Source organism: Colletotrichum godetiae (assembly GCF_030913485.1).
Source record: "Colletotrichum godetiae strain CBS 193.32 chromosome Unknown BDP55scaffold_5, whole genome shotgun sequence".
Classification (NCBI taxonomy): Eukaryota; Fungi; Ascomycota; class Sordariomycetes; order Glomerellales; family Glomerellaceae; genus Colletotrichum; species Colletotrichum godetiae.
The window spans coordinates 79406-107399 of record NW_026851253.1 but is presented as its reverse complement, the minus strand read 5'-3'; the positions used below and the strand labels follow the sequence as shown (position 1 = coordinate 107399).

The 27994-nt window shown below is 52.2% G+C and overlaps 10 protein-coding genes across 10 annotated transcripts; 8 read left to right on the top strand and 2 right to left on the bottom strand.

The window, feature by feature from the left end:
- Window positions 1-34: 34 nt before the first annotated feature.
- BDP55DRAFT_690492 (S-adenosyl-L-methionine-dependent methyltransferase) lies at window positions 35-1397 on the top strand (the record flags this gene model as incomplete). The annotated part of the gene is made up of 6 exons (XM_060576863.1): window positions 35-85; window positions 148-265; window positions 429-593; window positions 632-635; window positions 728-871; window positions 974-1397. 6 exons carry the CDS (start codon window positions 35-37, stop codon window positions 1395-1397), a joined length of 906 nt encoding a protein of 301 aa, XP_060434316.1.
- An 835-nt stretch (window positions 1398-2232) lies between these two features.
- On the top strand, window positions 2233-3914 carry BDP55DRAFT_724245 (methyltransferase domain-containing protein; the record flags this gene model as incomplete). The annotated part of the gene is made up of 8 exons (XM_060578868.1): window positions 2233-2283; window positions 2463-2553; window positions 2604-2645; window positions 2700-2854; window positions 2949-2986; window positions 3072-3209; window positions 3299-3736; window positions 3785-3914. 8 exons carry the CDS (start codon window positions 2233-2235, stop codon window positions 3912-3914), a joined length of 1083 nt encoding a protein of 360 aa, XP_060434315.1.
- Window positions 3915-5008: 1094 nt separating this feature from the next.
- On the top strand, window positions 5009-6517 carry BDP55DRAFT_647878 (S-adenosyl-L-methionine-dependent methyltransferase). The gene is made up of 8 exons (XM_060573815.1): window positions 5009-5030; window positions 5101-5121; window positions 5203-5293; window positions 5351-5392; window positions 5453-5607; window positions 5710-5747; window positions 5813-5950; window positions 6022-6517. Exons 2-8 carry the CDS (start codon window positions 5116-5118, stop codon window positions 6443-6445), a joined length of 894 nt encoding a protein of 297 aa, XP_060434314.1. The 5' UTR covers window positions 5009-5030; window positions 5101-5115; the 3' UTR covers window positions 6446-6517.
- Window positions 6518-7101: 584 nt separating this feature from the next.
- On the top strand, window positions 7102-9406 carry BDP55DRAFT_301071 (S-adenosyl-L-methionine-dependent methyltransferase). The gene is made up of 9 exons (XM_060566624.1): window positions 7102-7257; window positions 7322-7609; window positions 7764-7854; window positions 7911-7952; window positions 8007-8161; window positions 8257-8294; window positions 8374-8511; window positions 8589-9008; window positions 9077-9406. The coding sequence occupies exons 2-9, from the start codon at window positions 7565-7567 to the stop codon at window positions 9147-9149; spliced, it is 1002 nt and encodes a 333-aa protein (XP_060434313.1). The 5' UTR covers window positions 7102-7257; window positions 7322-7564; the 3' UTR covers window positions 9150-9406.
- A 421-nt stretch (window positions 9407-9827) lies between these two features.
- On the top strand, window positions 9828-11421 carry BDP55DRAFT_647855 (EXS family protein). The gene is made up of 2 exons (XM_060573814.1): window positions 9828-10103; window positions 10154-11421. Exons 1-2 carry the CDS (start codon window positions 10013-10015, stop codon window positions 11281-11283), a joined length of 1221 nt encoding a protein of 406 aa, XP_060434312.1. The 5' UTR covers window positions 9828-10012; the 3' UTR covers window positions 11284-11421.
- BDP55DRAFT_647853 (glycolipid 2-alpha-mannosyltransferase) lies at window positions 11422-13386 on the bottom strand. The gene is made up of 3 exons (XM_060573813.1): window positions 12566-13386; window positions 12071-12509; window positions 11422-11816 (listed from the first exon to the last, which is right to left on the bottom strand). Exons 1-3 carry the CDS (start codon window positions 13087-13089, stop codon window positions 11508-11510), a joined length of 1272 nt encoding a protein of 423 aa, XP_060434311.1. The 5' UTR covers window positions 13090-13386; the 3' UTR covers window positions 11422-11507.
- A 3420-nt stretch (window positions 13387-16806) lies between these two features.
- BDP55DRAFT_724240 (uncharacterized protein) lies at window positions 16807-17766 on the top strand (the record flags this gene model as incomplete). Its single annotated transcript, XM_060578867.1, has 1 exon — window positions 16807-17766. The coding sequence occupies one exon, from the start codon at window positions 16807-16809 to the stop codon at window positions 17764-17766; it is 960 nt and encodes a 319-aa protein (XP_060434310.1).
- A 1482-nt stretch (window positions 17767-19248) lies between these two features.
- On the top strand, window positions 19249-21216 carry BDP55DRAFT_724239 (NUDIX hydrolase domain-like protein; the record flags this gene model as incomplete). Its single annotated transcript, XM_060578866.1, has 3 exons — window positions 19249-19722; window positions 20161-20377; window positions 20471-21216. The coding sequence occupies 3 exons, from the start codon at window positions 19249-19251 to the stop codon at window positions 21214-21216; spliced, it is 1437 nt and encodes a 478-aa protein (XP_060434309.1).
- A 185-nt stretch (window positions 21217-21401) lies between these two features.
- BDP55DRAFT_647837 (Ctr copper transporter family-domain-containing protein) lies at window positions 21402-23317 on the bottom strand. Its single transcript, XM_060573812.1, has 4 exons — window positions 22823-23317; window positions 22413-22596; window positions 21978-22110; window positions 21402-21804 (listed from the first exon to the last, which is right to left on the bottom strand). The coding sequence occupies exons 1-4, from the start codon at window positions 22931-22933 to the stop codon at window positions 21687-21689; spliced, it is 546 nt and encodes a 181-aa protein (XP_060434308.1). The 5' UTR covers window positions 22934-23317; the 3' UTR covers window positions 21402-21686.
- Window positions 23318-27049: 3732 nt separating this feature from the next.
- BDP55DRAFT_542867 (3-hydroxyanthranilic acid dioxygenase) lies at window positions 27050-27794 on the top strand (the record flags this gene model as incomplete). The annotated part of the gene is made up of 3 exons (XM_060568358.1): window positions 27050-27081; window positions 27183-27258; window positions 27360-27794. 3 exons carry the CDS (start codon window positions 27050-27052, stop codon window positions 27792-27794), a joined length of 543 nt encoding a protein of 180 aa, XP_060434307.1.
- Between the last annotated feature and the right edge of the window lie 200 nt (window positions 27795-27994).

The following is a 27994-nucleotide window of genomic DNA, read 5'->3' as shown; positions in this document are numbered from 1 at the left end:
ACACTTCACAGAACAGTCTTGAAGTACGACGATCATGGCCGCTGCACAAGGCGATCCGGAGGCTCACCTAGTCGCTGAAGACGAAGTACGGATCCGTGCAAACATCGCGCAATTTGGTGACCTAGTGCTGATGAACATCGAACTCAGATTTCCGATAGCGAACAGGATCTTGAGAGCATTCGCTCAGAGACCACTAGTGTGAAGGACTCTATTCTTGAGTATAGAATCGAGAATGGAAGATCCTACCATAAATACAAAGATGGCAGTGAGTCTACGATCCGTGTAATTAAATCACGTTGCCAACGATCTTCTAACGTGTAACAGAATACGCGTGGCCTAATGACGACAGGGAGAATGACAGAATGGGTGAGTGTCCCATCCCGGGATATCCTTTTACATTTGATATTCGCCTAACCTGGACTTGTCAGACATGCAGCACGAGATTTGCCTTCTCACATTCCACGAGAGGTTAGGACTCGCTCCTCCTTGTGACGAAGGCGCAAAAGTCGGCCGAGTTCTTGACCTTGGCACCGGAACCGGCCTCTGGGCCGTTGACTACGGTAACCAGCACCCAGAGGCGGAGGTTAGTGCTGGTATTCACAAGAGTCTTTCAAGGCAAAAAGTCTGACAGTGAGGTTTAGGTGCTAGGCGTCGATCTGTCACCCATTCAGCCACGAGCGTGTGTAACTTCTCCCAAGTGAAGCCCGTCAAGCTGCTAACGATGGAGCTTAAGTGTCCCTCCTAATGTCAAGTTTGAAGTCGACGATGTTGAGGAGGAGTGGCTATATTCTCGGCCCTTCGACTATATCCACCTTCGATTCATGAACGGATCTATTTCGGATTGGACAAAGATTATTCAGAAAGCCTATGAGTGAGTCTTGATTTCTGAGAGTCTTCGCATTCATCACTGCCTCTGGAGTTCTCTCGTTGCGAAGCCTTGCCGTCAGAGCTGTTAAGCTTACTCATCTCATAGTCATCTCGTCCCAGGCGGCTACTTTGAGATCCAGGAAGGAGATTTTGTCATCAAAGCTGATGATGATACTCTACCTCCTGAGAAGCCCCTGGCGCAGTTTACGTCCCTCATTCGAGAAGCTGCGGAGAAGTTTGGGCGCAGATTCGCTCCTATCTCCGAGATAAGGGAGTCCATGGTTGATGTTGGGTTTGAAAACGTCGCCCAACAGGATTTCAAGTGGCCCTCCAACCCATGGCCGAAAGACGAGCACTACAAGAAAATCGGCGAGTGGAACTTCCACAACTTCGTGGATGCCGCTGAAGCCATGGCTCTTGCACCTTTGACTCGGGGGCACGACTGGACGAAGGAGGAGGTCCAGGTTTTCCTTGTGGGTGTTCGCAAGGACATGAGGGACAGGAAAATCCACTCATACATGCCTATGTAAGTTTGTCTTGAACTTGGGTCATTCTCATGAAGAGTGTCTTCTCAGACTGACAACTCTCCACAGCTACACTCTTGTGGGCAGGAAGCCGCCGAAAGAAGCCACTCCAGCCCCGCCTCAAGACCTGATTGCGCCAGCAACTCCAGCTCCAACTCAGTGACCCTACTTTCATGTCTTACTAAGATCTTGCCGGAAAAAAAGGCTTGGCTTAAGTCAGTTTGGAGGATAGACAGATTGACAAGAACCCCAGTTCAGTATCGGAGATTTATTGGGCGTCATTGCAGTTCATCACCTAAAGAGAAATGATGGCTTAGCTGTATTATCCCTTGATCGAGACATCGAAACCTCGCAGACATGGGTAAGGGGCTGGTGTACCGCGGGCGCGGGATGGCTTCCGATAGTGGGCAGTCCAGATCCTGCAGTTACAAGGGTTGGCCGACTGAAGTGGCAAGTGGTTAGATCGCAGGATGCTGTTGGAAGTTGTCTTCACATGCCCATGTCTCATTCTCTGTCTCTTCATTCGACCATAGTTTTCTTTACCCCATAAATGTCTGTAATGGGGAAACTGCACCGTCGAGATGCATATCCACGTTGCTCGTTGATTCCTCCGCCGGACCACGGTTCAGAAGAGGGGTGACGAGCTGAGATCGCCTGTTCTCGTCAAAGAACATCGACGACCCCTCAACAATATTCCTCCTCGTCGATGATCCCAGTTTTCATATTTCTACACTCTGCGAGGTAGTACTGCGATCGCGTCTTCGTCTGAAGCAGCGATCAGCCTGAGTAACGCGAAACCAATCGACGCCCTTACTATCCTCTTCTCCTCAATGTTATCAACATGGCCGCAGCAAACAATGCCGGTACTCCTGCGCTTGTCATAGACGAAGAGGTGAGATATCAGTGATAGCTTCTTGCTGCAATGACAGGGCTATTTCATTCACAATTGGTCAATTGTCTGACTGTGCCCTTGGCAAACTGATTCTCGTTCAGAGATAGGAAGCGTAAGTTCGGATCGCCTCCTCACTCGAACCACGGGATACTCCATCTAATCTATCATTATGCGATCAGAGCATTGCTTCGTCAAGCACTAGTCTTCGTGACTCTATTCTTCACTACCGTATTGAGAATGGCCGAACTTACCATCGGTATAAAGACGGAAGTATGTTCAGTGATGATTCTGCTCCCAGGAGCGCCCTAATCTCGTCTCAGAATACACGGTCCCCAATGACGAGCGGGAAATGGAAAGACTAGGTAACTCTAACATCTCAAATATACTGCCAGCATGCCACTAAGAGTTCTTTACAGGCTTGCAAGATGAATTATGGGCTATTTCTCTTAACTTCGCTTCTGGAATTGCTCCGCCTTGCAAATTAGATGCAGAGGTCAGTAGAGTTCTCGACGTCGGCACCGGCAGCGGTATTTGGGCGATCGCATTCGCAGACGAACATCCTGATGCTGAGGTAAGATACTTAGTGTGCCATCAAAGTAGCATATTGGCCCTCTTTGCTGTGGTCTTTTCACCTACTACAGTCTTTAACACGGTGGCATGAATAGGTCATTGGCATAGATCTCTCTCCGCCTCTCCCTGACCAGTACGTATTACGCCCCATTCGAGTGATAGTCATCGAGAGACTTAATTGATACACTTGTAAGGAGAGACTAATCTGGGATCTTGAGCGTCCCCCCGAACGTCAAGTTCGAGATCGACGATGTCGAGGAGGAGTGGACGTGGTCCCGGCCCTTTGACTATATCCACAGCAGAGTCATGACCTGGAGCATCAGCGATTGGGATCTTTACCTCCGTAGATGCTATGAGTATGTTAAATTTCTTTCTTGTTATCTTTGTTGGTCAAACTAGGAGCAGCACGATCCATCGAATACAAGCTAACCCGATGTCTCTCAAGTAATCTCACACCTGACGGATGGGTTGAACTGCAGGAACTCGACATCTTCACCACGTCCGATGACGGCACCCTCAAGGCTGACTCTGCAACACGGAGATGGAGCACGTTGCTCACAGAGGTAACCGAAAAGCTTGGGCCTCCTTACATCGACCCTAAGGATCTTGTTCACAACGTGAGAAAGGCTGGCTTCGTTGGCGTTTCTATCACAACGTACAAGTGGCCTCTCAACGACTGGCCCAAGGATGAGAAGTACAAGCAGATTGGAAGACTTCATTATGAAAACTCGACGACTGGCCTCGAGGGATTCACCATGGCCGCTTTGACGCGTGCTCTTGAGTGGAGTCCTGAGGAGGCTACTGTCTTCCTCATGGAAGTACGAAACAAGGTCAAGAACAGAACGACTCATGGATACACCCCGACGTCATTCTCCTTTTCCAAGTATCCCTCTTTATGTTGAATGAAGTCATGTATTAATACTTTGATCAGGCACTGCATCATCGGGCGTAGGCCGGAGAAGGAGGCCACTTCTGCTTCCCCAGCTCCGGCGTCCCCGGAGGCTCCTGCTTCTCCCTCAGCCCAGCCGTCAGCTCCAGCTCCGGCTCCAGGTTCTTCTTAAAGCAGAGTCCATGCAGGAGAGCATCAGTGCTTAGTCGTAACGATAGAGTCTGCCATTGCTAGACGGGACATGAAGATGATGTGGCAGAAATCTTAGGCCTTGTCAAGTGTGTCACATATCTCTATAAAGTAGGCTTGAATTTTCAAGACCGAGGCTTCCGAGACGTGAATCTCATTTGCGTGGTTGTACGAAGGTTGCATTTAGCTTGAGTCTAATGGTCCTTAGTGTCAGTCCTTTTAGCGCGGCTCCAGGGCGACGCATGGGGTTGGGGGACTTGTAGTAGTCCTTCAATGTTACGGCTCCGAACGAGGACACCATCAACTCTGCAGATCTGTATATTATAGGGAACTCAACGGAAACAACTTGACATAGTGGAAGTCAGCCAGAACTTGATCATGCCCCAAAGAAAGATATCGATGGAGGCAGTGACCTGGGGCGGTCTGCTTTTGGGGAGTTGAAGGTCTTGCCAATGTCTCGCGACTTTCCACAAATTGGTAGACCATCTAAAGGGCCGTAGCCAAAGTCTTTCTCGGGGTGGCATTCATTCGAGGCCCGACCCTGGCCCGTTCAGTATGTAAATGGGAACTAATACTTAGCGTATGCGGCATAGAATTCACAGATAACGGAATCCTAGTGCCGGTGGTCGCCCAAAGCCGCCCTAAAGCCTTCGAGAACAAGGATGAAGTGAACTAGGATCTGGGCAGTTGGAGTGGCAGGCATTGCTATCCACTCAGTGGAAGACACTATTTTCCCCCATGTCTGCAGCCCGACCTCGTCACCTGGTGACCTTCCAACGCTGCATGTTCAGCGGGTCCACAGCTGTCTGCGCCGCAGTAGCAACGCGCATACGCAGGTTTGCCCGTTGGAATCTCTTGCGGCCGAGAGGGGTTCGCCAAAGTGCAAACTGACATGGCTGGGATTGGACTTCACACAAAAGGGTTGTGAGACCCGCGGTCCACCCCCGCCACTGTTAATTCTTCTAAAAGTTTTGGCAGACCATGTTAATAAGACTTGAATTCAAGACCCGGGGAGAGAATTACAACAGTGTCAGAAAGATCAGTACCCACAGCCGCCATGGCTCATGACAATAACGTTGATGATCTCGATGTGGACGATGTAAGGGAAAGACGTCTTTGGTTCGGAGAGTGATCTTGTGTCAGAGGCGAGCTAATTGATATGGAAACAGGAAGGTATAGCAGATATGCATGTAAGCTCAAGCCTGCGTCACAGGGGGTATGACCCTGTACTGGAGGGCGGCCAGTAGCTAACACATTCCCTCGTCCTCTAGAGCATAGTCCCATCGACCATCAGTCTTCGTAAGTCACTTCTTGAGAATCGCATCGAGAATGGTAGGACGTACCACCGATACAAAGATGGCAGTATGTTTTCTCATGCTTCAGTCCCTACGTCAAAGACTATCTCTTACCCGGCTACAGAATACAACCTACCCAATGACGAAAAGGAACTAGATAGGCTTGGTAGCTTCTTTCAAATGATCCCATGTCTTGTTGAGCCATTTCCCCTAACACTTGACTTAGATCTACAGCATCACTTATGGCTTCTTGCTTTGGATGATAGACTTGGCATGGCCCCACCTTGCATGAAGGGTGCCCAAGTCGGTCGGGTGCTTGATGTCGGAACTGGGTCTGGCATCTGGGTCCTTGACTTTGGTGATGAACACCCTGAGTCTGAGGTGAGATTATCAGCCAGTGTCATCATACATCAAGAGCTATTTCGCCTCTTTATATATGCCAAGTTCTTTGAACACGCAATATTTGACTAAGACTATTCACAGGTATATGGTATTGACTTATCGCCAACTCTCCCCATATAGTGAGTTGACTCCGACGAAGCCATGACTTCCGAGATACAAATCCTGATAAGTTACATCGCCACAGCGTGCCCCCGAACGTCAAATTTGAAGTCGACGACGCTGAGGAAGAATGGACTTGGTCGCGACCCTTTTCCTATATTCACAGCCGGGTGTTGACCTCCAGTATTGGTGACTGGAGGCTGTATCTTCGTCGTTGTTTCGAGTACGTGTAGCCCACCTTGGCCCTTTCGTGGCTCTTCCTGGAGAGTTGCATACTAACCCGGGGAACTGCAGCCATCTCGAACCAGGGGGGTGGATCGAGTTACAAGAGTTTGATCTCTTTCCGCGGTCAGACGATGGAACTCTCAAGCCAGAGCATCCGTTAATCAGGTGGTGCAATCTCCTTCTTGAGGCATCAGAGAAGAATGGTCGCCCCTACGTCAGTATTCCGCCGTTAAAGGACCTCCTCATGGAGATTGGCTTCGTGGACGTGTCATTAAGTCTGTGCAAATGGCCTACCAATACTTGGCCGAAAGAGCCCAAATATAAGGAAATCGGTATCTGGCATGGAGAGAACGTTTCTGGCGGCCTCGAGGGCTTCACGATGGCGGCGTTAACGCGTGCCCTGGGTTGGACACCTGAAGAAGTCGAAGAGCTGCTTGTAGATGTACGAGACAACATCAAGGATAGAAGCATCCACGCATGGTGGCCAGCGTAGGTTCCCTCGACAGTGAGAAATGGAGCCCAAAGAAACCGTTGTGCTGATATAACATAGCTACTGCATCGTAGGACGTAAGCCATAGGAATGCCCTTTCTCTCTGGGGTCTTGACAATTCCTCAACGTTCGGCTCAGGGCTTCATCCTAGTCGATGAGAGCGAGTTGAGTGTGTGTGGCTGAGAGTAGGGACGGATCTGAGAGGGGAGGACATTGAGTATCAGACGCAGTCTTTTGATTCGATTGAAGTGAAGGAGCATAGGGCGGTGAAAAGCTTTGGGAGAGTTGGGTCGGTGTAAGATTTCTTTCCAACAGAAGTTGTGCCCAGCCAATCTCCTCCGTCCAAGTTGTTTATCGGAGTCTGAACTCTTGACTTGGATTTGTCTAATAATGGACTGATCTACTCGAGCGCATGATTGAGGAAAACGCTGAAGGTAGAGCTATGCAAAGCTATGTAATGTTGAAAGCAACACTGCAAAACAGACGGCGGAGGAACTAGACCGGCTTCAATGATATCATGTCGAGTTGAACGATGTGACGCCCACCTCAGGGACTAGTGGAAAATTCGCTTTAGTTAGTGGCGTGGGTACGGTCCGTCCCGTGAATAGCTCAAAATTGCCCACAAAACCAAAGTTTAACCCCCCTCAAGTTCACTGCCTTTTGATACCAAAGACAACTTTACTTTAAGGCCTCGCTTTGGCACTACATTTCGATGACTTGTTGCATCAAGAAAACAAGCTTTCCTCTTGCCCACCCAAGAGGCAAGGTTAGCAGCAGTAAGAATGACTTATCATCGCTGTACCGTTACAGTCTAGGCAGGTTATCATCCCCTGTTGCATTGCCCCCCTACAATCAGCCATACCTAACTTGTACCCACAGTTACAATGACATGAATGTGGGTGGAGGCGCCCATGCATGTTGGTTCGTTGCTTCTGTTGTCTGCATCGCCAAGAAGAGGGGCGGGTTCCGTTGGTAGTGCCGCGGTCAACCACAAAAACAGCTACCGCCCCGGACCAGTGTCGATTTTTGTTGTCCCTTTCCCCATCATCTCCTGTTGGTACGGCGCCTTTCTTCACGTGTAGCAAGGATTTATAAAACGGTGATCCGACGAATACTCCGAAAATGTCGCAAGACAATCAGCACGTTGAGATCGTGGCGGATCAAGAGGTAAGGGTGTATCCGTGAAGCGTTATGCTGCACCAAACAGCTGATTCAAATATTGAACCTAGAGTGACGCGCAATCGGCAGACGGAAGTGTGAGTCTTATGTTGGGAGGAAGGTATCTCTAGGTCATCGCACCTCGCTTATGTCCCATGCATAGAGCTTTGCTTCTTCGAGCACCAGCCTTCGCGAGTCGATCCTCGAGTACAGAATTGAGAACGGCAGAACGTACCACCAGTACAAAGATGGAGGTAACTTGGATTCTCAAGATGTGATCCATCTTACAGCACTTCTAACATTGGAATAGCTTACCTCTTTCCCAACGATGAAAGGGAGCTAGAGAGGCTGGGTACTTATGAGCCTTGAGATCCTTACCCTGTTTTTCTATTAACTATTAGACTAGATCTGGTCCATTCTATGTGGCTGCTGGTGACTGATAATAAGCTCGGTATTGCTCCGCCATGTGAAGAGGGTTCCAAGGTCGGTAGAGTGCTCGACATAGGCACGGGTAGTGGAATTTGGGCCCTCGACTTCGGTGATGAGCACCCTGAGGCCGAGGTAAGTGTTCACCCTCATTTGAGCCCAATGCTAAAGCTTTCTATCACTTCTGCTTCTTTCAAATCAGGGTGAAGACTAAATGAAGCATTTTGTAGGTCATTGCTATCGATCTCTCTCCGACAATGCCTAGTTAGTACGTATCTATTCCATCCGAACACCTAAAATAACCGTAGACTAGTCGTGCGACAGATGGACTGACATTCGGATCACAGCGTTCCGCCCAACGTCAAGTTCGAGGTCAACGATGCCGAAGACCCTTGGACATACTCACGGCCTTTCCAATACATCCATAGCAGAGTCATTACTCAAGGCATCAGAGACTGGAAGAAGTATCTGAAGAACTGCTACAAGTAGGCGTGACATCCCTGATTATGGCATCTGAAGGCCAGATCGATGTGTAGACAAACTAACGTGAAGCGACTCATAGCAATCTCGAGCCAGGAGGATGGTTTGAAGTGCAGGAGATCGACCTGTACCCGACCTCTGACGATGGAACCCTTAAGCCCGATTCTGACCTTCAAAAGTGGGCTGACTTGCTCAAGGAGGGCTCAGAGAAGCTGGGACGCCCCTTCCCTGACATTCCTTCGCTGAAAGGGCTCATGGCTGAGGCTGGCTTCGTCGATGTCCGGATGACTAGGACCAAGTGGCCGATCAATCCATGGCCCAAGGACCCTAAGTGGAAGGAAATTGGCATTTGGAACTGCGAGAACTTGCTTTCGGGTCTTGAGGGCTTCTCTATGGCTGCATTGACCCGTGGTCACGATTGGTCCCGTGATGAGGTTAACGTCTTCCTCATGGGAGTACGAAAGGACATCAAGGACCGAAACGTTCATGGCTACTGGCCGATGTAAGTGCTATTCTTTTCTTTCTGAAGATTCCGTTGTGTACCGGAACATCGCTGACAGCGCCTCGTAGATACTTCCTCACTGGGCGCAGACCGGAAAAGGAAGACGCCGCGCCTCCAGCACAAGTTCCAGTGGAAGCATGATTCAACCCTCAGAGTTAAGTCTCGCTACGTATGCTGTAGCATGCATGTGAAATGGATAAAGTTACCCTCATCGACTTCTGGCATCACCTCAGTGTTGGAAACATCCACGTTAGACTGCGTTTTTGGCCACATATCTGAGGAAGCTGAGGTAAAGAAAGGAGCGGGGTGTGAGGATGCTACCTATGACTTGTGTTAAGGGGGTTAATCACTCAGAATTGCAACACTGCATGAAGAGTTATGTCTGTGTAATAGCATTGATGAGTCTTTAATCTCTTCAGTATAGCTGTCTCGAGAACCTCCCTTCGTGAATCGATATCGACTGGCGAGGGTATGTTGGCGGGAGTCGGAGCTTTGAAGGTATCGTATTAGGCAGTCGAGACTTACCCTCTCTCTCAACTTTGACCATCAATTTCAATCAGAAAAACTTTGTGCTCATGTATCATGAAGATGCAACTTCAAACTCTGATGGCCACGTAGAACAGGTAGCGACACGGGATAACTCTTGCGTGTTCCCTAGAAATTGATTGTACCTATCTGAACGCCGTTAGCTAAATTTACTCCAGACGTCATTGTAGCCCCAGTAGTAGTGGTACGTAAGGTCCCTGAGGCACAGACCACCCGACCGCTTGATAACGATAAGGTAAGGCGTACAGGACAATTTCCCTCCTGAATAGTACGGGACAAACTATCATTATTTCCAAGTCGACCTCGAGGCTTTGCGACACACGTCTTGAGCGACTCCGATTTTAATTCTTATGAATCTTCTTTGGATTCTCGTCACTCATTTGCACTCAACTTTGGCTCCATAGAGTCCGCCTTTCCTTTTCTTCACTCGATGCCTCTTTCCCCCTCCACCAACAAGCATGGACGGTGATCCCAAGGTTGAGTCGCAGCTCGACTCGTTTAGCTTGACCTTTCCCCTACCCTATCGCATAGGGTTCATCATTGTTCTCGGTATGTCGCCATTGCGCGCGGATGGAACCGACTTGCTGACTATGTCATAGCCGTCTGGGGCTGGGGTGTCAACCTCCACTACCTGCACAAAGTCAAGATCGATGTGCCCTCCCTGATTCGATATCCCTCGCGATCCTCTCCGACACAACCGGCGCATCACCTCTCGACGTACCGCCTCGCGACCGTACTTTCGACGGTTTTCTTACTTTCGATATCGACATTCTGGGTCTTCTCCCGTCGAACCCCCGCCCTCGTAATCGAATATGACTGGCTACCGATGACCTACCTGGTCGCCCTTGCGGCCCTCTTCTTCGTCCCGATCCGCAACTTTTCGCAGGGCGGGCGATCACGATTCCTCGCTACGCTGCGACGCGTCAGCATCGGAGGCATAGCAGAAGCCAAGGATGGAAAATTCGGAGACATCCTGCTCGCCGATGTATTGACGAGTTACTCCAAGATCCTAGGGGATCTCTACGTGGTGCTGTGCATGTTCTTCACGCCGTCCGGGTCTTCGACCGCGCGACCAGACCGGAACTGCGGAGGAACAGTGATCGTGCCGCTCATCATGGCAGTGCCGTTCGCCATACGATTCAGGCAGTGCATCATTGAGTATTTCCGAGTCGCAAGAGCGCCTTACAAGGAGTCAGTCGGTTGGGGCGGTCAGCATCTGGCCAACGCCACCAAATACGCCACGGCCTTCCCCGTTATCATCTTCAGCGCACTGCAGCGAAGCGTTCCGGCTGATCAGCCAGCACCTGGTTTGAACAGAGCATGGCTGGTGGCAGTGCTGGTAAACTCCCTCTACTCGTGGTACTGGGATGTTGCCAAGGATTGGGACCTGACGCTATTCTCGTCGGCGCGCGAGCGCAACAACCCGGAACACCCCTTCGGACTTCGCCGACGTCTTGTTTTCCAGCAGCCTGTTATCTACTACGGCGTGATCGGGATGGACTTGATGCTGCGGTGTACCTGGTCGCTCAAGCTGAACGCGCACTTGGACAAGTTTACCGACTTTGAGAGCTCCATCTTCTTGTTGCAGTCCCTCGAGGTTTTCAGACGCTGGGTATGGATATTCTTCCGGGTTGAAACAGAGTGGCTGCGGAACAACACGTCGGGGCTTGCGGTGGACGATATTTTGCTGGGGGACTACCAAGGCAAGTATGACTCTGATGAAGACTAGGAGCTACGCCAGCTTCCTTGATGAGATAGACCTTGTAATGTACGTGTGTGACTATAGGTGCCTGGAGTTATTGGTCTAGAAGGGTGCGGATCTGAATAGAATCCCTTGACCTGGGCTTAGATTTCTGTATCAACGAATCGTTCTTCTATGTACTCTAACAAAACATGGGTATACTTCTGTGTGTCTCTACATGCGCGCGACCATCTTTCCCTTCCAAACTCACGTCACAGTGTCCAAGAAAACCACGGTCGCTGCGCAATGTTAGGCTCTTTCAGCTTATTGAGACAGTACCCGTTGTGGTTCCTCCTCACTTTGCCGTCGCATTCACACCGGCACCCAATTCCTCCATCAATTGGTGCCGAGTATGACGACGCGTTCCCAAGCGCCTGAGACTCAGGTAACTGCCCGTCTGGTGCATTGGCCGGGCATTGGAAAAGCTCGTCGTGTCTGTATCCGAAATCCTCAAAATGATGTACTTTGTCGGCGTCGAGAAGCATGCCGACAGCCAGCGAGTGTACAGCGGCGTCACCCCACTAAATGCGACACAAAATCCCGGTTAGTGATCTGCTTCAGGCTGCCAAGGGTTTGGACTCAGGGGGAAAGGACATGGTTGGACAAGATGCGACTGGGCAGGTCTTGGAGAGGGAAGGCAAAGGCTTGGCTTCCATGTCATTCCAATTCTCCAACGATATCCTTCAACTTTTTCAACTCTCAGACTTCTTACCGAAGTCCAATTCTTTGCCGACCACGGAACACCAAATGTAAAGACTATCGAGGATTCACTCACCCTTTCGAAATAGAAGCCTCCCGTATCATCAAGGGCCTTGAAGAAAGCCTGGTACCGCTTTCCCCGGAAAAAGTCGAGATCTGCTATCTCGAAGTTGCTCCAATAATGGCAGCCGCTCCAGGCGTCGCCAGATTGATCGCGGTGTGGCAGCAGGCTCATCAGCGGCCGCAGCGGATATGGAAGCCATGAGGGCTCCATCATGGCCTTCCACAATGCCGACGACACCAGATCGAACGCCTCTTTGAACTCGGCCGTGTGTCGAAAGAGCGACGGCACCGTGTCCCATTCTTCCCACAAGGAAATTGTGAAGCCGTACACCTTCTTACGCCGAGACATCTCCACAAACGGATCGTATGTAATCGAGCAGAGGAAGTCGACATCGGGTTCTAGTCTCCAGTACCATTTGTACTTTCGCAGGGCTTCGAGATGGTAGAAACTCCTGCAGATCTTGAAGTTAGTAAGCTTAATCTAAAGGTTTAAGAGACTATGACTGACCCCGAATAGAAGCGGCACATGTGGTGATAACCTTCCTGGCCTGCATGCATGGTGCCCCGCGCCCCTTGCTCAACGATACTGCTCTTCGCGGCTGTTTGGTTGACCCACGCGGGGTACGTCCATTCTTCCTGCGGGATCACTTCAAATGTCGCCCCACCGCTTGCTGTACTGTTCAACGCCTCGATAAATTGGTCGTCGAATGGCTCGTTGTTGAGGAAGACGATCGGGTAGTGGAACCAATGATTGAAGTGCTTTTCTAGCGAGGCGACTGTATGGTTGGCTTCCTTGAGCTCGGAGTTCTTCGCCAGCATCACCAGAACTCCATTCTCACGTTTGCCGGTCACATCAGGTTCGCGACAAGACGTGTAGAAGGGCTGATCTTGCTCGTCGGCTGGCCGTGGCGCATTGAAGGTTCTGCAATGAAGTATAGACTCTATCACACCCAACGCGAGAAGCAGCCAAAGCCAGATGGGAAATCGAAAACGCGACGGCCGTCGCCGCGGACTCACATATCGGCGGATCATCGCACTGGGGGACGGCTACATGAGCCTATTTTCACACACAAACAACGAGAAAGACAGAAGAATATGAGAGGAATGCAGAAAGAAAGTTTTGCGATGGAGTTCAGTAGGTTTTACCCCGGGTGAGTAGTTCAAGCAGCTGGGCTGATGGAATAAGACATGCGACTACGCTATGGACGAAACCGTGGTGCAATACGGAATGACAGGCTACAGTTCGCTGCCTTCTCCAGCATTGACCTCCAACAACACATACACGTGCTAATTATTACTTATTCGAGCTGGATCCAAAGAAGCCAGCTGCTAGAGCTGACGTACGCCAGAGACAAGCAAAATCAGGTCCTGAGCTCGATACTGGGCCGGCGCCTTCTAGGCCGCTGGCGCTGTTAAGGGAGAGCAGCATGGGGGAACAACCCCTTGACTAGCTCTCCGATGGTCTGCACGCCATCGAGACGCGAGATGGGATGGCATTGGCTCCCACTTGCCGGGACGGGCCAGTGCTTGAGTTAGCTGCGGAATGTCAGCCCTTCGCACGAACCCGCATGAGGATCAAAGGCTTAGATTGATTTCGAAAAAGGAGGTTGAGCTAGCAGCATTTTGTTGCGATCCTCCTGCCATCCTTCTGGGCAGAATATCACTCCAGGCACCGAAGTCCGACATCCGATAATCCATCATCTCTTGCCCCATCTTGGCACACCGTACGGATTTTCTCTGGTCTAGAAAGATCTCTCTTCTTGCATAGGTCTTTCGTTTTGGGAAATCTCGACCGACTAGCTAGGGCTGGACCACTGTGGGCTAGGCTTCTGCACCTCGAAGATGTCTCTCCGACTTTGTCTTTGCACCGGTGGCATGAATCTTGCTCACTTTCAACACGTCGATAATTGAGATCGATCTATGGTGAGGAACTTCGGGGCACGGCCCGTCGCTTGTCTTGCCATCTGGTGCATCGTCGAGACTTTGTTACCTGGCCGCAGCCCGTCACGAAGCACGTCCTGTCGGGGAGAATTGATGCGCCACTTCTTCATGGCACCTGCCAAGTGATCACGCTCCTCTCAGTCTCAAAGACTTCATCATAAAAGCTTCACTCTTGGATTGTGAGACGGCTCTTGCGTTGTCTCATCGCAGTGTTTGACCGAGAACACGCCTGCACTTCACTGAGACTCACAGATTGATTGGGAACAGCCCGCAGATGGGTTTTCTCGTGTGATGAAGATCTTCGAGGCACGAAATCGGACAGTCATGTTCTCAGCGTCGCAAATGGAATAAACTCGTTGAAAAACTGCCAAACATAGAAACCTCTATCTCTCTCCGGTCTATGGGGTCAAGACCGGCACCAAAATTGGATTCCAAAGACAACGTCACACAGGAAAGCAGCGGGCCCGCCCCTGCTCTGCAGAACGAGGGGTTCGCAACATCTCATTCCGTTTGCGGTTGAATGACGCCGAAATATTTACCAAATCAGTGGTTTTGTCAGGCCATGTGCAATCTCTTACGCCGGATGCATTCAGCATACAGCCCTTCAAACGGTTCTTCCAAGTTCCAACGGCCGAGCTCTGGAGGTCTTTCAATAGCAGCATAAAACAGCATGTACAGACGAATGTTCAGTTAGGCCCATGAGACTACGTGGGAGACGGTGGTTCAGTCCCCATGTCTCAGAAGGCCATCGGAAGATCTCCAAGATCGCCTTCGTCCCGGGAAAAGCGGCTCGTCACTAACGAAGCCCCACGGGTTTATCTTGGCAGATTCATCTTCACTTGGTTGCAAAGTTCGGCGAGGTCGGCGGGGGAGGCCGAGATTCCCTTATCCAAATCGTCGACTGGCACCATCCAGCTGGAGCCATGGTGATGGGAGAGGGGTTTGAAGAAGGCCTGCAGGCGCAACTTTGCCTACCTTCCTTACCAACGTCGTCATTGCGCATCTGGAAAAGTTGATTTCACCGTATAATGCCACTGCGGGATTCCCGGTGAAGAAGACGGACGTTCGGCTTTATGCTGCGATGTATGCCACTCATCGCCATGCACTCATGTCGACCCTAGACAGTACGGCTTGCCAGTTTCCAATGTTGAGGCGCTCCTTCAGAGCGAAGAGTAGCGTGTTTGTCGCTCAGCACGCGGCGCAACAGTTTTCTTGGCTTCTTTGTCCGTGTTCATGGCTCGCGGTTACTATGACTGAGTGTCTCTCGACGGTTGATGAAGCTAGTACTACCCGAGCCTTGATATACCAGCCAAGCATCCATGGCGGATCCTCCAATAACACGCCAAACTTGCTCACCGAAGAACCCTTGTTCTGCGCCTGTCAAAGTCGATTAGACTCATGATCCTACCGTCCCGCGTCTACAAATATGGGGCAACTGGTTCATCAGGTGGGAAGCTAGGGGTGGCATAGGGAGCAAGATAATCACTGCGTCAGCCCTGTGATCCAACAACTTGCAAGGATAAGATCTGGGGGCAGTTCTTGAGGAATAACGACATTTCTTACCATGGGGAAACACGAACAAACAAGCAAACTGATTTTAGAAGGTAACGGGATGGGTGTGGCCACCAATTGAGTTCATTGGATGGCGTAAAGGTGGCTCAATCTGGTTGGCAAACAACGTCCAGCATGGCAATATCCGATTTGCATGGCGGGCGCCTGAGGGACTTTGTCTGCTTCTAATATAGAAACAGTGATCCGGGCCCCCCTCGAGAACAAACTTCTTTGGAATTCTGTTTCCCGCCCACATCATGTCATGGGAAGAGCACGTTTCTAAACACTGCGACTTTCTGGACTGGAACCGAAGCGGCCTTGCCTGACGGAGGCTGATAGATACCGCTTGGCCTGTACATTGCATATAAATCTTCTTTGTCAACAGAGTCATTGGCTCGAAGCTAGCCATTCCCGATTCAGTCAACAAATCCGACAAAGAACTTCGAGTTCACTTCTAGAAAATCGTCTCGCCGCATCCGATCAAAGTGTCTCGGTCATCAGCTTTGTCATTCGAACCGGTGGCTACCAGTGGCATGGGACATATTGCGCCAGAATCCCGGATTTCGTCCTAGGCGACACTTTTCTGTTTCGTCTTCCTTCTTGCCGCACCACATCGACGAAACCCGCCTCTTCTTCGAGATGTCCACCATAATGGAGCCTCGAATCATTCCCAGCCAGCTTCCACCCGGTCTGGAGATTGCTATACCGCCGGGAGGCGAGCTACCTCCGCAGCAGCCGAGAGGCACTTACGACAAGAAGCCTCTCCCGCCGCTGCCTCCTCTTCGCCCAGGGTTTTTTCGCCAAGTTTCGGCTTTTTCTGTCATGTCGGCCATGTCAGTCACTTCAGCTGTGTCCATCGAAACAAAGTCGACCGAAAGAAATTCTTCGAGGTCGCGAAGTCGTGCTAGGACAACGCCATCACCGTCTCCTTCGAGGTTGGAATCCATTGAGAGATCCGAAACAATAGAGAGATTGGAGAATGAGATCAGCACAATTTTGATTCAGCACAGTCCGACTCCCTTATCACCTATATCACCAAGATCAGAACATAGGAGTTGCTCGCCTCAGAGCCGCCGGCCCGAAACAGAACTAAGGAAACTGGCTGTTCGGCGTCTCTCTACACCAATAACAAGCCCTTGTACTCTTCATCGATCATCGGCCAAAATCAAACAAATAACTGGACTGGATGTTGACTTTAATGGCTTCGCTCCAACGCCCACTCGGCCACCTCGCTCACCGTTGGTCTCGGAAACGCTGATGCCAGCGACACCCGACAAGTCTAGCAGTGTCCACAGCACAGAGAAGCCTAGCTCAGAGAAGCCCGCATCGAGTTCGGAGCCGGCTCGGACACTTAGCTTAATCGACGACTACGATGACGATTCGGAACCGGAAAGCAGTGAATGGGACTTTAGTCCCAGTTCGCGGAGGAATAATCCGTCGTGGATACCCGCGTCTCCGGTACCGCCTCGGGTAGAGATATTGGACTTTGATGAAGCGAGCCCGCGTCGTCGGGACTCTGAGATTGGATGCCTGAGATCGCCTGGTATGCACCACTTCGAGACGCTTCCCGCACGGCGAAATAACCATATGGAAGTCAGTTACGTGGGGGCCAAGGACCTCTATCATGCGACGGCGACATCGATTGCGAACTCGGCGAAGAAGACTGCAGGATCTTCACGAGACAGCATGGAGTCGGGGCGGAGCTCTATCCGGCCGCCTAAGAACAGGCTGAGCTTCGCGGCCAAGGTGCTTCAGTCAGGTAGGAAGCGGCCACCTACGGGTATCAACACGACACCCCAGTCACCGTCATCGTTGGGCTCTGGGACGGGCTCTACCGTAGGTAAGCAGTCTTTGAAGTCGCTTCACCCAGATATGCACGCACACTCAATGGACGACGATCGTCTGCGGGTCAAGTACTCGGACGCCCTGTCGCGCGTTTTCAGATGGAGCGGCGAGCACAGGAGGGTGGTTTCGGAGGGCGTAACCGCGACCGACTTGCCGCCGACGTCGGAAGCTCGCAGCGCCGCAGCTACCCCGGTTCCCGATTCACCTACGCATCCTGGACTGAAGAGGATGAGCAGTCGGCGTTCGATGCAGGGCCTAGCGGCTCAGTTCAAGAGGACAGCGAACTCGATGGTCCTGACGAAGGACGAGCGACGGCGAGAGAATCTTCGGCAGAGCATCCGGGTGATACCGGAGGGTAGCACGCTCGAGTAGTGCAAGCCGGGCACTGTGGGACGGCGCCGGCGTGGCGTTTCGGGGCGCGGACTGCCCGCGCTGCTTAGCACGCTGGGTAAGGTACCAACAAGGGATGCGAACCATTTCGCTCCGCGTCAAGGAGGGAACAGCTGGTTTGAACCGGAAGACAAGGAATGGTGTCATGTCTCGGCGTTTGTATGTTTAGCGTTGTTTGTCTGTCATGTAGGGGGGCGTCTAGACTGTTCACTGGTCTGCCTGCCTATCCGTCCTTTTGAAAAGCGAAGAAGCGATTGTCGTTGTTTTGGGCAGTGTACGTGTTACGTATCTGCAAACCTATGAAACCTGGCAAAATGCCGGATGACCACCTAGATAGACATTCCTACCAAGAACAATCTATAGGGAATGGAAGAAAGTAATCTCAACTACCTACTACACAGTAAACGCAGATGAATCCGGCCAGTGTCTGAATGCGCCTAGAGCCGTGTGACGTGAATAGCTCCTCCCCCCGGACCCACCTCTGATAGAACAATTGATAAGTAATAGCGGGAAGGGGTCCCGCATTCCCATGTAAGACGTCGACTTGGGCCAATTACGGAGGAAAGCTCAGGTTTGGTCTACCTATGGCAAGCTCCGCGGGACCTCCGTGTTCGCCGTGCCGCGGCCTGCCGAGCTTCAGGTGAGAGACCCGCCGAGACGTACCTGGGAGTCATAAGGTACCCGGTGACATTTGATTGTATCTTCCTTCCTTCCGGTATCTCATCAAATTCCCCAAGCTTGCCGGTCCAATGAGAGCCATCAACATGATAGCCTCCAGGCAGAAGTGATATCCCATTAATTCCAGGTTGGATCTGGAAAAGATCTCTGGCATGGCTCCAGTTTCTACCTGATGACTGATTTCTTCCATGTCGGGCCATTTTCCATACCTACTGCCCCGGCTACTTGGCTCTTCGGGATATCTCAACTAACCCCACCCCCGCAATTCGGCTCGGCGCTTTTTCCAACAACTTCCCCCAAGACATGTTCGCAGCAAGCTGATCCTTCTGTGCCCTCGGGTTTTCTCCTCCTTTCTCCAACTACAATACACAATCTAAAAGACCTTACCTTACCTTGTGTAAGCAACCAGCAGTACTCCGTCATCCACCCTCCTCCAACCACGGCTCACGTCCGTGACCTTTTAGGCAAGAACACGCGCGCTGCCCCCTCCTCCTCCATCCCTGAGTCCCCCGCGCACGACCGCTGAACGCTTGAACGCTGCATTCTTCCCTGGACCTCGCTTCCTCGTGTCGGTCATCCTTCGTCCGGACCTCTAACCGGAGCTCCTATCCATACTCACACGCACACGCTTACCCCAACACCCCATATCCCCTTCCTCTCATCTACCTCTCCCCTTTCTATCTCCGTCTCATTCGATCCATAGGCGCGCAGATAGAGTTGCAAACTTGCACCTCTTCTCCCCTGACCTGACCCTCCCACTCCCGGTCAGATAGATAAGACCGAGAAATGAGCCAAGCGGCCGCGACGGACCCCTCGCCGGCCCCAACCTCTCCTCCGTCCTTCTCCGAAGACGCAGCGGGAACAAACACCAGCAACACTACAACGACGACCACCACCGCGACGGCGTCGCCAGCCCTGCAGCATCAGCAGCAGCTAGACGAGGCCACGCCACCGACGGATCAGGAGGTCCACGAGATCACCACCACGCTCGCAGCAGCCGCAGCCGCCAAGGATCCGGCCGCCGCCGCCGCTACTATCACTACTACTGCTGCTCCTGCAGCTGCGAGTTCGTCGGGTGCCGCGCCCAAAGGTATATCCGCCACCACTACTGCTGCTACTAGCGAGACGAACGACAACAACGACGACACCAACGACAACGGTAACCCCAACCCAGAGGGTATCCTGATCCTCGACGACGACGACGAGGTTACGAGCTACTGGGATGCTGGAGCCATGGCTCCCCTCAACTCAGTCTCTGCGGTTAGTTGATTTTCTCGAGTCTCTTCGCTCCAGTCTAGGTGTCTATGTAGATTGTTGTTGGGGTAGATGCGACCTAGATGCAGCGTTGCAGTCATGCCCGATCTCGCTCTGTACCGTGTGTACTTCAGCCTATCACCATTCATGTATTATGCTTCCCCAAAGTGAAGCTATATTCTCACGCCCTGTTACCCCCCTTCGTTGTTCTGTATTATTGCCCATCACCATGTCGCCGCATATCAAGCGCTGTATCACCCCATGAACTCATGACTTGATACCTCTCGGCCCTTCCTCTCCTTTCCCGCGTCTTTTCTCTCCCACCTGTTGTGTATTGTCGTGTTCTGTCTTTCCTTTCCTTTTGTCATAGTTATCGATCCAGTACATAAAACACCTCTACCAGATATGTATCTCTGCGCAAATAGGATGCTAATGCGCTCCAAGGCGGCCATCGCACGCCTGAGACGATATGTACCGCCCGCATTCCCGCTCTGGGACCGACTCCCAGTGAGCCGCCGAGCGGCCGTTTTGATTCTACTCTACGCCGACCGCAGGGGCGACTTGCGCGTCGTCATCACGATGCGCGCGGCCAGCCTGCGTAGCTTCTCCGGGCACGCCGCGTTCCCTGGAGGCAAGGCGGATACGCTGCAAGAAACACCATGTAAGTCATGATCCCCAACGATCCACCCATGCCATCAAGAAAAAGTGCGAAACTGCATAAGCTGACCACAAAACTCTTCCTCACCCGCAACAGACGAAATCGCAAGAAGAGAAGCATGGGAGGAAATCGGCCTGCCCATGGACGACGCCCGCATCCCGAAACCATTCAAGATCGAACCCCTCTGCTACCTCCCCTACAACCTCGCCCGCACAGAACTCGTCGTCCGCCCCTGCGTCGCCTTCCTCCACGCCGACGAGGACCCGGACGAAGATGACCCGAGCCCGCTCGTCGAGGAGCGCATGATCCCGCGCCTGGACGCCAAAGAAGTCGCAGCCGTCTTCTCCGCGCCCTTTCAGAATTTCCTTCGCGCCAAGGACGCAGACCTCCCCTCATCGTCGCTGTCGTCCAAGGTTCTACCGCCGGGCCACTGGTACGACGGCAGCTGGATCCAATGGAAAGAGCACCCCTGGCGCGTACACAACTTTTATGTCCCCGTAGACGACCAGCGCGTCACGACGCCGGGGAACGCGATGGAGGTGGATCATCCGCAGAGTAACCTCGCCGAGAAGCTCGAAGAGGAAAAAGATAAAGAGGGTGGCGGGCGGTTTAAAGTGTGGGGTCTGACGGCGCATATGCTCGTCGACTGTGCGCGGATCGCGTACGGGAAGGATCCCGAGTTTGAGTGTAACGAGCACTTTGGCGATGAGGAGATTATTTTGCAGGCGGAGAGGGAGGGGAGTCTGGTGGAGAAGAAGAGGAAGAGGGATGAGACTACCGCGACTAGTACGACGACCGCGGAGGATGGGAGGGGGGAGAAGGCGGAGCCTGCGAAGATGTAAAAGACATACACGCGGGTTGACTGAGATCTAACGATGGGATTCACAGATTTCTTCTGGCGTGTGACGTTGGAGAATCGGGATTCTGGGGTGTTTATACGCATCGCCTGCCCTCGAGATGGAGAAATCACATACATAGAGTCAGCAGCTGCAGCTGCAGCTAGAGCAGCCTCAGCCGCCATGATGAATGAATATTTGCTTTCGCATGTAATGTGTATTTCGAGTCCTGACCCCCTTATTCGAGGGAAGGTTCTCTTTAGTCTTGCCAGACTCAACCGCCGCCGCCTGTCTTCGGCCTGTACGGAGTCGGAAGCTAATGCTATCAAAAAACCAAAATCGAAATCGACAAACGCCCCTCCACCATTGATATCCAAAAACAGAAAGCTATTGTGCGAGGGAAAATACAAAGTATGTCTATGGTTGTTGAGGCCTGCTTAGGCCCTTGCGCGAACGCGGGTGAGGGAAATCAGCTATCAATGGCATGCATTGTCCTTGGTCGAGGAAGTTGAGCTTCCGAAGGCGGCGTATCCCACGAATGCGCCGATGGCGACGGCGACCATGACCCAGCCGTTGTACGTCATGAAAACGAGCCTTTTTGTTCTCGTCAGTTCGCTTCTTCCCCTACATCATCCCGAGAGGAACCTCTTCTCCGTCTTCCCTCCCCATATACGCATTTGCGGTCTCGTAGCACGCAACACTGGGAAGGGGGGACTTTGCAACTTCGGCAAAACAGAGGAGAGGAATAGACGGCGAAAACAACTTACATGAGCATAAAGGCGTAAAAGTTCTGCGCGGCATAGAGGGCGGCCTTGACGAGGTGTGCGCTCCTGCTGGCCTCTGCCTGTTCGCGTCCTGTCCATAGGAAGGGGGTTGTCTCAGTAACGGTTCCAGCGACGCCTCGAAAGACACAAGACTTCTTAGCTCATTTGTGTTCGGTATCACATTTTGATGCGAAGGGGGGGAGTGGGGGATGTATGCGACTCGCCCGAGGGCCCCTCTACGTCGATCGTGAAGAGGGGCGCATGGTAGGGAAGCGCAGCATTCATGGTAGTGTGTAAATGGGTATGCGGAGGGTGGAAAGCATGGGTGTGTGTATGATTATGGACGCAAGGTGCGTGTTTGGTATACAGAGGAAGTGTGTGATGTAGGTATATATGTATATGTGATGGCAGCGGCCAGGGGAGAGGGAAAGTGCTTACTCGGGAGCGAGTCGACGCGCTTATTCACAGAGTTCTCGTAACGGCGGGATGCGGCGCGGAGGGCTTCGTAGCCTGCGGCGAGTGCGACGACGAGGAGGAGGGAGATGACGAGGCCGCCGGTGGAGCGGACGTGCCATTGGCGGAAGACGATGCAGAGGTTCTTGGTTTCCCAGGTGAAGAGCATCTGGAAGAGGGAAGCGCGGGTTAGCTTTGAGCTATGGCTATCATCTGTGACATGGAGCCTCCGCGAGGGAGCGGATTTGCGGGAGGAGAGAGAGGAGCTCTACGGCTTGCGAAGAGCTTAGAGTGACCGCCGCCAGGGGATTTCGCGAGGAATCCGAGGGAACGAGGTAGAGGGGGGAGCACATGGCGTGCGTAGGTATGGTCGTAAGGTATGTGAAGCAACGTACGTTCATGCTGCAACGGTCGCCCATGCCGCCTGTCATTCCGTGACCTCCCATGTCGCCGTGGTCCATGGCGGAGTGGTCCATCTTTGAGTGATCCATGTGCGCGTGGTCCATAGTGTAGGTTATTCGGGGTGGTTCTCGTGGGAGGTTTTTCGTTGTCAAAAGGTCGATATGAAAATTTCTTGCACGTAGGTTGGAATATTGCGTGCTTCGGTTCGGTATGGTTTCAAGATGGGTGGTTGTTGTTGAAAAGGAGAGGTTGCGTCTGCCCAGTGCGTGGTCGGTCGGTCGGTCAGTGAGATATGCGGGACCGGGGGGGTTGTCGGTTCCAGGTTGGATAAACGGTTACGGGTTTCGCGGGGGTGGTACCGTGGTAGGTAGGGGGTTATCGTTCAGCGATCTTATAACGAAGCGGGAGCTAGCGACGATTTCGGTTGATGACTGCCGGGAAGGAAAACAGTGAGAATTGCGGAAGGATGCGAAAAGATATGTTGCCATCTATGGTAAAGTTATGTTTTACCGGAGAATATGTACAAAGCTATTCTGCAAGTTCACGACTAAGGCTGAAGAAGGGGTGGCGGCCCGTGGCTTGGGGGATGAGATGGAAACTCGCTCAAATGTGCGCAGGTTCCCAGCCTCTGAGACGGGGTGTTCCCTTCTTGCGCTGCCTCTCTAACTATCGACTACCAGCCAACCTTACCTTCCCGAACCTTTAGCACGCTTGTACTGCTTGTGTCGGTGTAGGGAAGAGGTCGGTAGCAAGCTGTCCATAGGCGAGTACCGTAGAAACTCGAGCAACTCGAACTTGCGCTAGCCCGTGCCAGCCCTGCTAGCGCTATGGCAGAATCGTAATACTGCCTAAAGTGGTTAAATGCGGCCGCCACCTATTTTTGGCGTAGGTTAACATTTCGATCGATCTGACCAATGAGAGCTCGCCGTCGAGGCCGGACCCACAATTGATATAATTCAATAATTATTTTGGCTTTCTCGTCGGTTTTGAGCTTTTCTCGTCGAATTGGCAAAAAGGGCAAAAGTGTCAATTGGAAGCAGTCGTACGTAAGCAACCGAGCCCCTGACTGTCCCCTGGCCCACTGCCTCCAACGGGCCCCTATTCATACGGCGGTTGGACTGTCGGGTCGACGAACTGCCCATTGATGCCATCACGGACTTCCTCTGCTGTGAAAATGTACTCTAACCCGTCGTTCAGAACAGCGAAGTCTGGAATCTCCTCTTGCAGCGTCTCCTGCTCAATGTGGGCTTCTACGTCGAAGAGCTCCCACCCAGTGTAATCGATGGCCTCGGCGGGCACGTCTTTGATCCGGATCTCGTCGACCTGGCTGCCATCGGGCCGAATAGATATTCCGCACTGCAGGAAGGCCTGGCTGACCATTGAGCCCTTCTCGTGGGCCAATTTAGCGGCTGCCGTCTCGACTGTTTTGGTGACCATTATTCTCTTCATACCCGTCTCCCACTTGAGCTCCTCCTGCTTATTCAGCGCTTTTTCTTCCTCGTCGAGTACGTAAGCGTCGGTTGCTTCTGAAAGCCACTGCTTGAAGGGCTTATTGACTGCGGTATCGAGAGGTTGGAGGAGGGAAGTGGTCCCTGGCGGTATGAGGCAGGGTGTGATGTGGTGCTGACGTAATAGCGCAAGGATGGAATCTGTCTTATGGAAGGAAGCGACATCCATTACCAATAGGTACTCGTCTCCCTTAGTCAGCGCTACCAATTCCTCTTCAATCCATCTTTTGAACAAGTACTCATTGTTGTAGGCAGTCTTGTTGAACTCAACTGTCACTCCTTCTGCGTATAATAGGCCCTCTTTTTTCCATAATTGACCCCCTTCCTCTGCGGGCTTGCCGTGGAATATTATTTTCGGTTTAATTCGTTGTATGCCGTCGGCGAAGATGTAGAGTATTAATGTGGCCTGCCGCTTGCCCCAACCGCTGCGGTCGCTCTTGCCAGCCACGGTTTTGGCCCCGACGTCGTCGTATGTGTAACCGTCTAGGTATTCGAAAGGAACTGGGGTCTCGTCGAGGTTGAGAATTCGCGAGTTAGGAAATCGACGGGCTGGACTTCCGAGTAAATCTCCGACGTTAGACCGCTTCACCTTAGCCAGGGCCATTTGATTAACTCGTCGGATAAAGGAAAGAAAGCTGTTGACAACTTTGAAGTACTCAGTGGGTAACTTCGTTGCCTGTTTGGTAAGTCGACGTCGGGTAATTCTCATACGATTCTGGAAGCCACGAAACCAACCGGGGGAAAAAATAAAAAGATGTTTGCTGTTCGGGTTCTGCTGGGCGAAAATCCGCTTAGCGGTCCTTTTGAACCAACTGGTACTAACGAGCTTTCCCTCACTTCGTCGCTGGCGGAAGGCGCCGTATAGCGCTGTCTCGAGCTCTGGCCACTGAGGGTGGTAGGCGTAGTTGGAGGACCGATTGACGATTGACTCGCGGTTCTGATACCAGGAGATAACCGTGCTTCGAGGGACTTTGAACCAATCTGCGGCTTCCTGGTATGTGGGACGTCTGTATATCCCTGGGAGCTCGGTCTCGCCCTGGCGCAGCCTCGGGGGGCAAATCGACTCTTCGTCGAGCTTCCTCACGCGGTGATGCTCTAAAAACATCAGGACGTTGACTTTGGTATCGTGGGTATAGTGGTGCTGGCGGCGCTTGATTGGGCCACTTCGCGGTGTATATTTCCGGTCTTTGATGGGGGTAGGAGCAGGCCCGCGGCGCTTAGCTGCTGGAGGTGTAATTGGCACTTTTGCCGTATTCGAATCCTTCTCGGCAAGGGCCCGTCGTGAGGGCATCGTGGGCACGTCGACGAGGCCCGTGGTGGAGGTGTAATTGGAGGTATAATTGACAGTATAATTGGTGGTCAAATCGGTGATGTAATCGGTGGAAGTGGGCAGTTGGGTAGGAGTAAAAAATGGAAAATAATCACTTACCGCCTTCCGTATACGGTTTAGTCGATTATATAATCGGATAAAACTGATCCCTCGAAAGGGCTTAGTGTGGGCCGCTAGCAGGGCTGGCACGGGCTAGCGCAAGTTCGAGTTGCTCGAGTTTCTACGGTACAACAAAGACACTTGAAGTCAAAACTAAACCAGACGGGGGAAGCTGACGTGCTGGGCTAAGGCGAGATAGCTTGTCCTCGAGGGGCTGTAAACGTACAGTACCTTAAGTCAAGAGACAGGGGGGCGGGGTGCTAGGAAAGGCCTGTAAGAGCCATCGCGGCGGCTAAGGCGTTGACTCGTCCGAAATGTCTCTTTTTTTCTTCTTCCATTCTGCCCCAGCCTGGACCTCTTGAAGCAGAGCATGCAGCTTTGTAAGGTGGTGATGCACTGATGCTGCGAGACGCCGTCTTCCCGGGGGGCGGATTGTAAGATCGACAACCAGCGAGGCGGGTAAGTGGGCGCTGGACGAGACGGGTAGGGCGGGGCGGGTGGTCCCCTCTCTCAGACGTGCCAGGCGTCACATGGGACTGGCCAGGTGGCTTCCATGCCAGTGACATTCTGATGCTCTCATTGGAATCGTCTCTGGGTCACACACTAAAGTCCTAGGAGTCTGGGACCTGTTGGTATGGCGGGGTTGTTTCCAGTGAGAGGGGTCGGGGTCATTGTCGCCGCTCCTTCTCGGTTGCTCGGAGTCTTCAGTCTATGACCTACTATTACCAACTGCCTATCTACGGCTAACTGTGCCGGTGAATCGCCTTCTAGAGCTCGTGCTGTACTAACTACAAAGAGTGATTCCGGACTTCAACGTTGTAGTTTGTAAGCGATGAGTACGAGTTGAGATCCATTCATATCTCTCTGTTCCCGTATACTACGTACTGGCATGTTGTAGTAAATTATTGGTCTTTACCCGCCATAAGGAATTGGGACTGTGAGCGGCCCGCAACTCTCTCCAGTGGCTCCGCCGATGCGCCGACGGGCCCGTCCGGAATGAGAGCTCTGGCGGCTGATAAATGCAGCGTACGGGAAGACGCCTCATTCAACGAGTTGTAGTAGTCATCCAAAGCCTAAATATCTCATTCGCCACGGAGGAGATGGAGGAGAGATTCAATTTATCTACACCATTTCTTACGTAGCCTTACCACCCGATTTCATCTTCAACTTCGACTTCAACAATCCACAATAATCGAATCATTGACGGCGGAGTTTAAGAGAAAAGAGATTTCCTCATCACACGAAACACGCTCGAGTGACTCACGACGCGACAAGCAACCATCATGCTTGGACCCCCTGTCAACCTGCCCAAGTGGTGAGTCTCCAACTCAAGCTATGTTGGCCTGTTTAGAATGCAAATATGAGGCTATTCACAATGAGGCTCAATCCGTATTAATGTCTATCTCACGCAACCAGGCTAGAAGAAAACTCCCACCTCCTCAAGCCCCCAATCAACAACTACTGCGTCTATAACGACGACTTCACTGTCATGGTAAGCACATCCCCGCAAAACTCAACTCATCCCGAACCCTCAAACACCCCTCCAACCTGACCCCGACACTGAATCTCAACTAACGCCGGGGGGGCTCTCAGATCGTCGGCGGCCCCAACGCCCGAACAGACTACCACATCAACCAGACCCCCGAATGGTTCTACCAGTACAAGGGCGCCATGATGCTCAAAGTCGTCGACGAAGGCGTCTTCAAGGACGTCATCATTCGCGAGGGCGACATGTTCCTGCTGCCGGGCAACACCCCGCACAACCCCGTCCGCTTCGCCGACACGGTCGGCGTCGTCCTTGAGCAGCGACGGCCCGAGGGGTCCCTCGACCGCATGCGCTGGTACTGCGAGTCGTGCCGCGACGTCGTCCACGAGGCGGCCTTCCACTGCACCGATCTCGGCACGCAGATCAAGGCTGCTGTTGAGGCGTTCAAGGCTGATGAGGGGGCGCGGACGTGTAAGAAGTGTGGTGTTGTTGCTGAGGCGGCGCCGAAGCCTGGGTCGATTAAGGATCCTAACTTGGAGTGATGTGTTTCTCTGTTGCCTCTTAATAAGTGGTAGAGAGATGGTGCGGTGTGTTCTCTTTTTTCAAGTTTGGGTATTTGTTGTAGGCGATGGCGAGCAGACGGTCTATATGATTTAAAAGTACATGTGATCATGATGATCCAGATTGAGATGTTCACACCTTGGCCCCCTTAATGAGATCCAACATGACTGTCCCGTAAAAC

Coding starts and splice junctions, on each gene's coding strand:
- BDP55DRAFT_647878 (XM_060573815.1), top strand. Junction 5,294..5,350: donor CCACCGATACAAAGATGGCA/GTATGTTTTCTC, acceptor ACCCGGCTACAG/AATACAACCTACCCAATGAC. Junction 5,393..5,452: donor AAAGGAACTAGATAGGCTTG/GTAGCTTCTTTC, acceptor CACTTGACTTAG/ATCTACAGCATCACTTATGG.
- BDP55DRAFT_301071 (XM_060566624.1), top strand. CDS start 7,565: ATGTCGCAAGACAATCAGCACGTTGAGATCGTGGCGGATCAAGAG. Junction 7,610..7,763: donor AGATCGTGGCGGATCAAGAG/GTAAGGGTGTAT, acceptor TCCCATGCATAG/AGCTTTGCTTCTTCGAGCAC. Junction 9,009..9,076: donor GTTCATGGCTACTGGCCGAT/GTAAGTGCTATT, acceptor AGCGCCTCGTAG/ATACTTCCTCACTGGGCGCA.
- BDP55DRAFT_647855 (XM_060573814.1), top strand. CDS start 10,013: ATGGACGGTGATCCCAAGGTTGAGTCGCAGCTCGACTCGTTTAGCTTG. Junction 10,104..10,153: donor AGGGTTCATCATTGTTCTCG/GTATGTCGCCAT, acceptor ACTATGTCATAG/CCGTCTGGGGCTGGGGTGTC.
- BDP55DRAFT_647853 (XM_060573813.1), bottom strand. CDS start 13,089: ATGATCCGCCGATATGTGAGTCCGCGGCGACGGCCGTCGCGTTTTCGA. Junction 12,510..12,565: donor ATGTGCCGCTTCTATTCGGG/GTCAGTCATAGT, acceptor CAAGATCTGCAG/GAGTTTCTACCATCTCGAAG. Junction 11,817..12,070: donor GAGGCTTCTATTTCGAAAGG/GTGAGTGAATCC, acceptor TGTCGCATTTAG/TGGGGTGACGCCGCTGTACA.
- BDP55DRAFT_647837 (XM_060573812.1), bottom strand. CDS start 22,933: ATGGACCACGCGCACATGGATCACTCAAAGATGGACCACTCCGCCATG. Junction 22,597..22,822: donor GCGACCGTTGCAGCATGAAC/GTACGTTGCTTC, acceptor TCCCTCTTCCAG/ATGCTCTTCACCTGGGAAAC. Junction 21,805..21,977: donor TTTTACGCCTTTATGCTCAT/GTAAGTTGTTTT, acceptor GAGAACAAAAAG/GCTCGTTTTCATGACGTACA.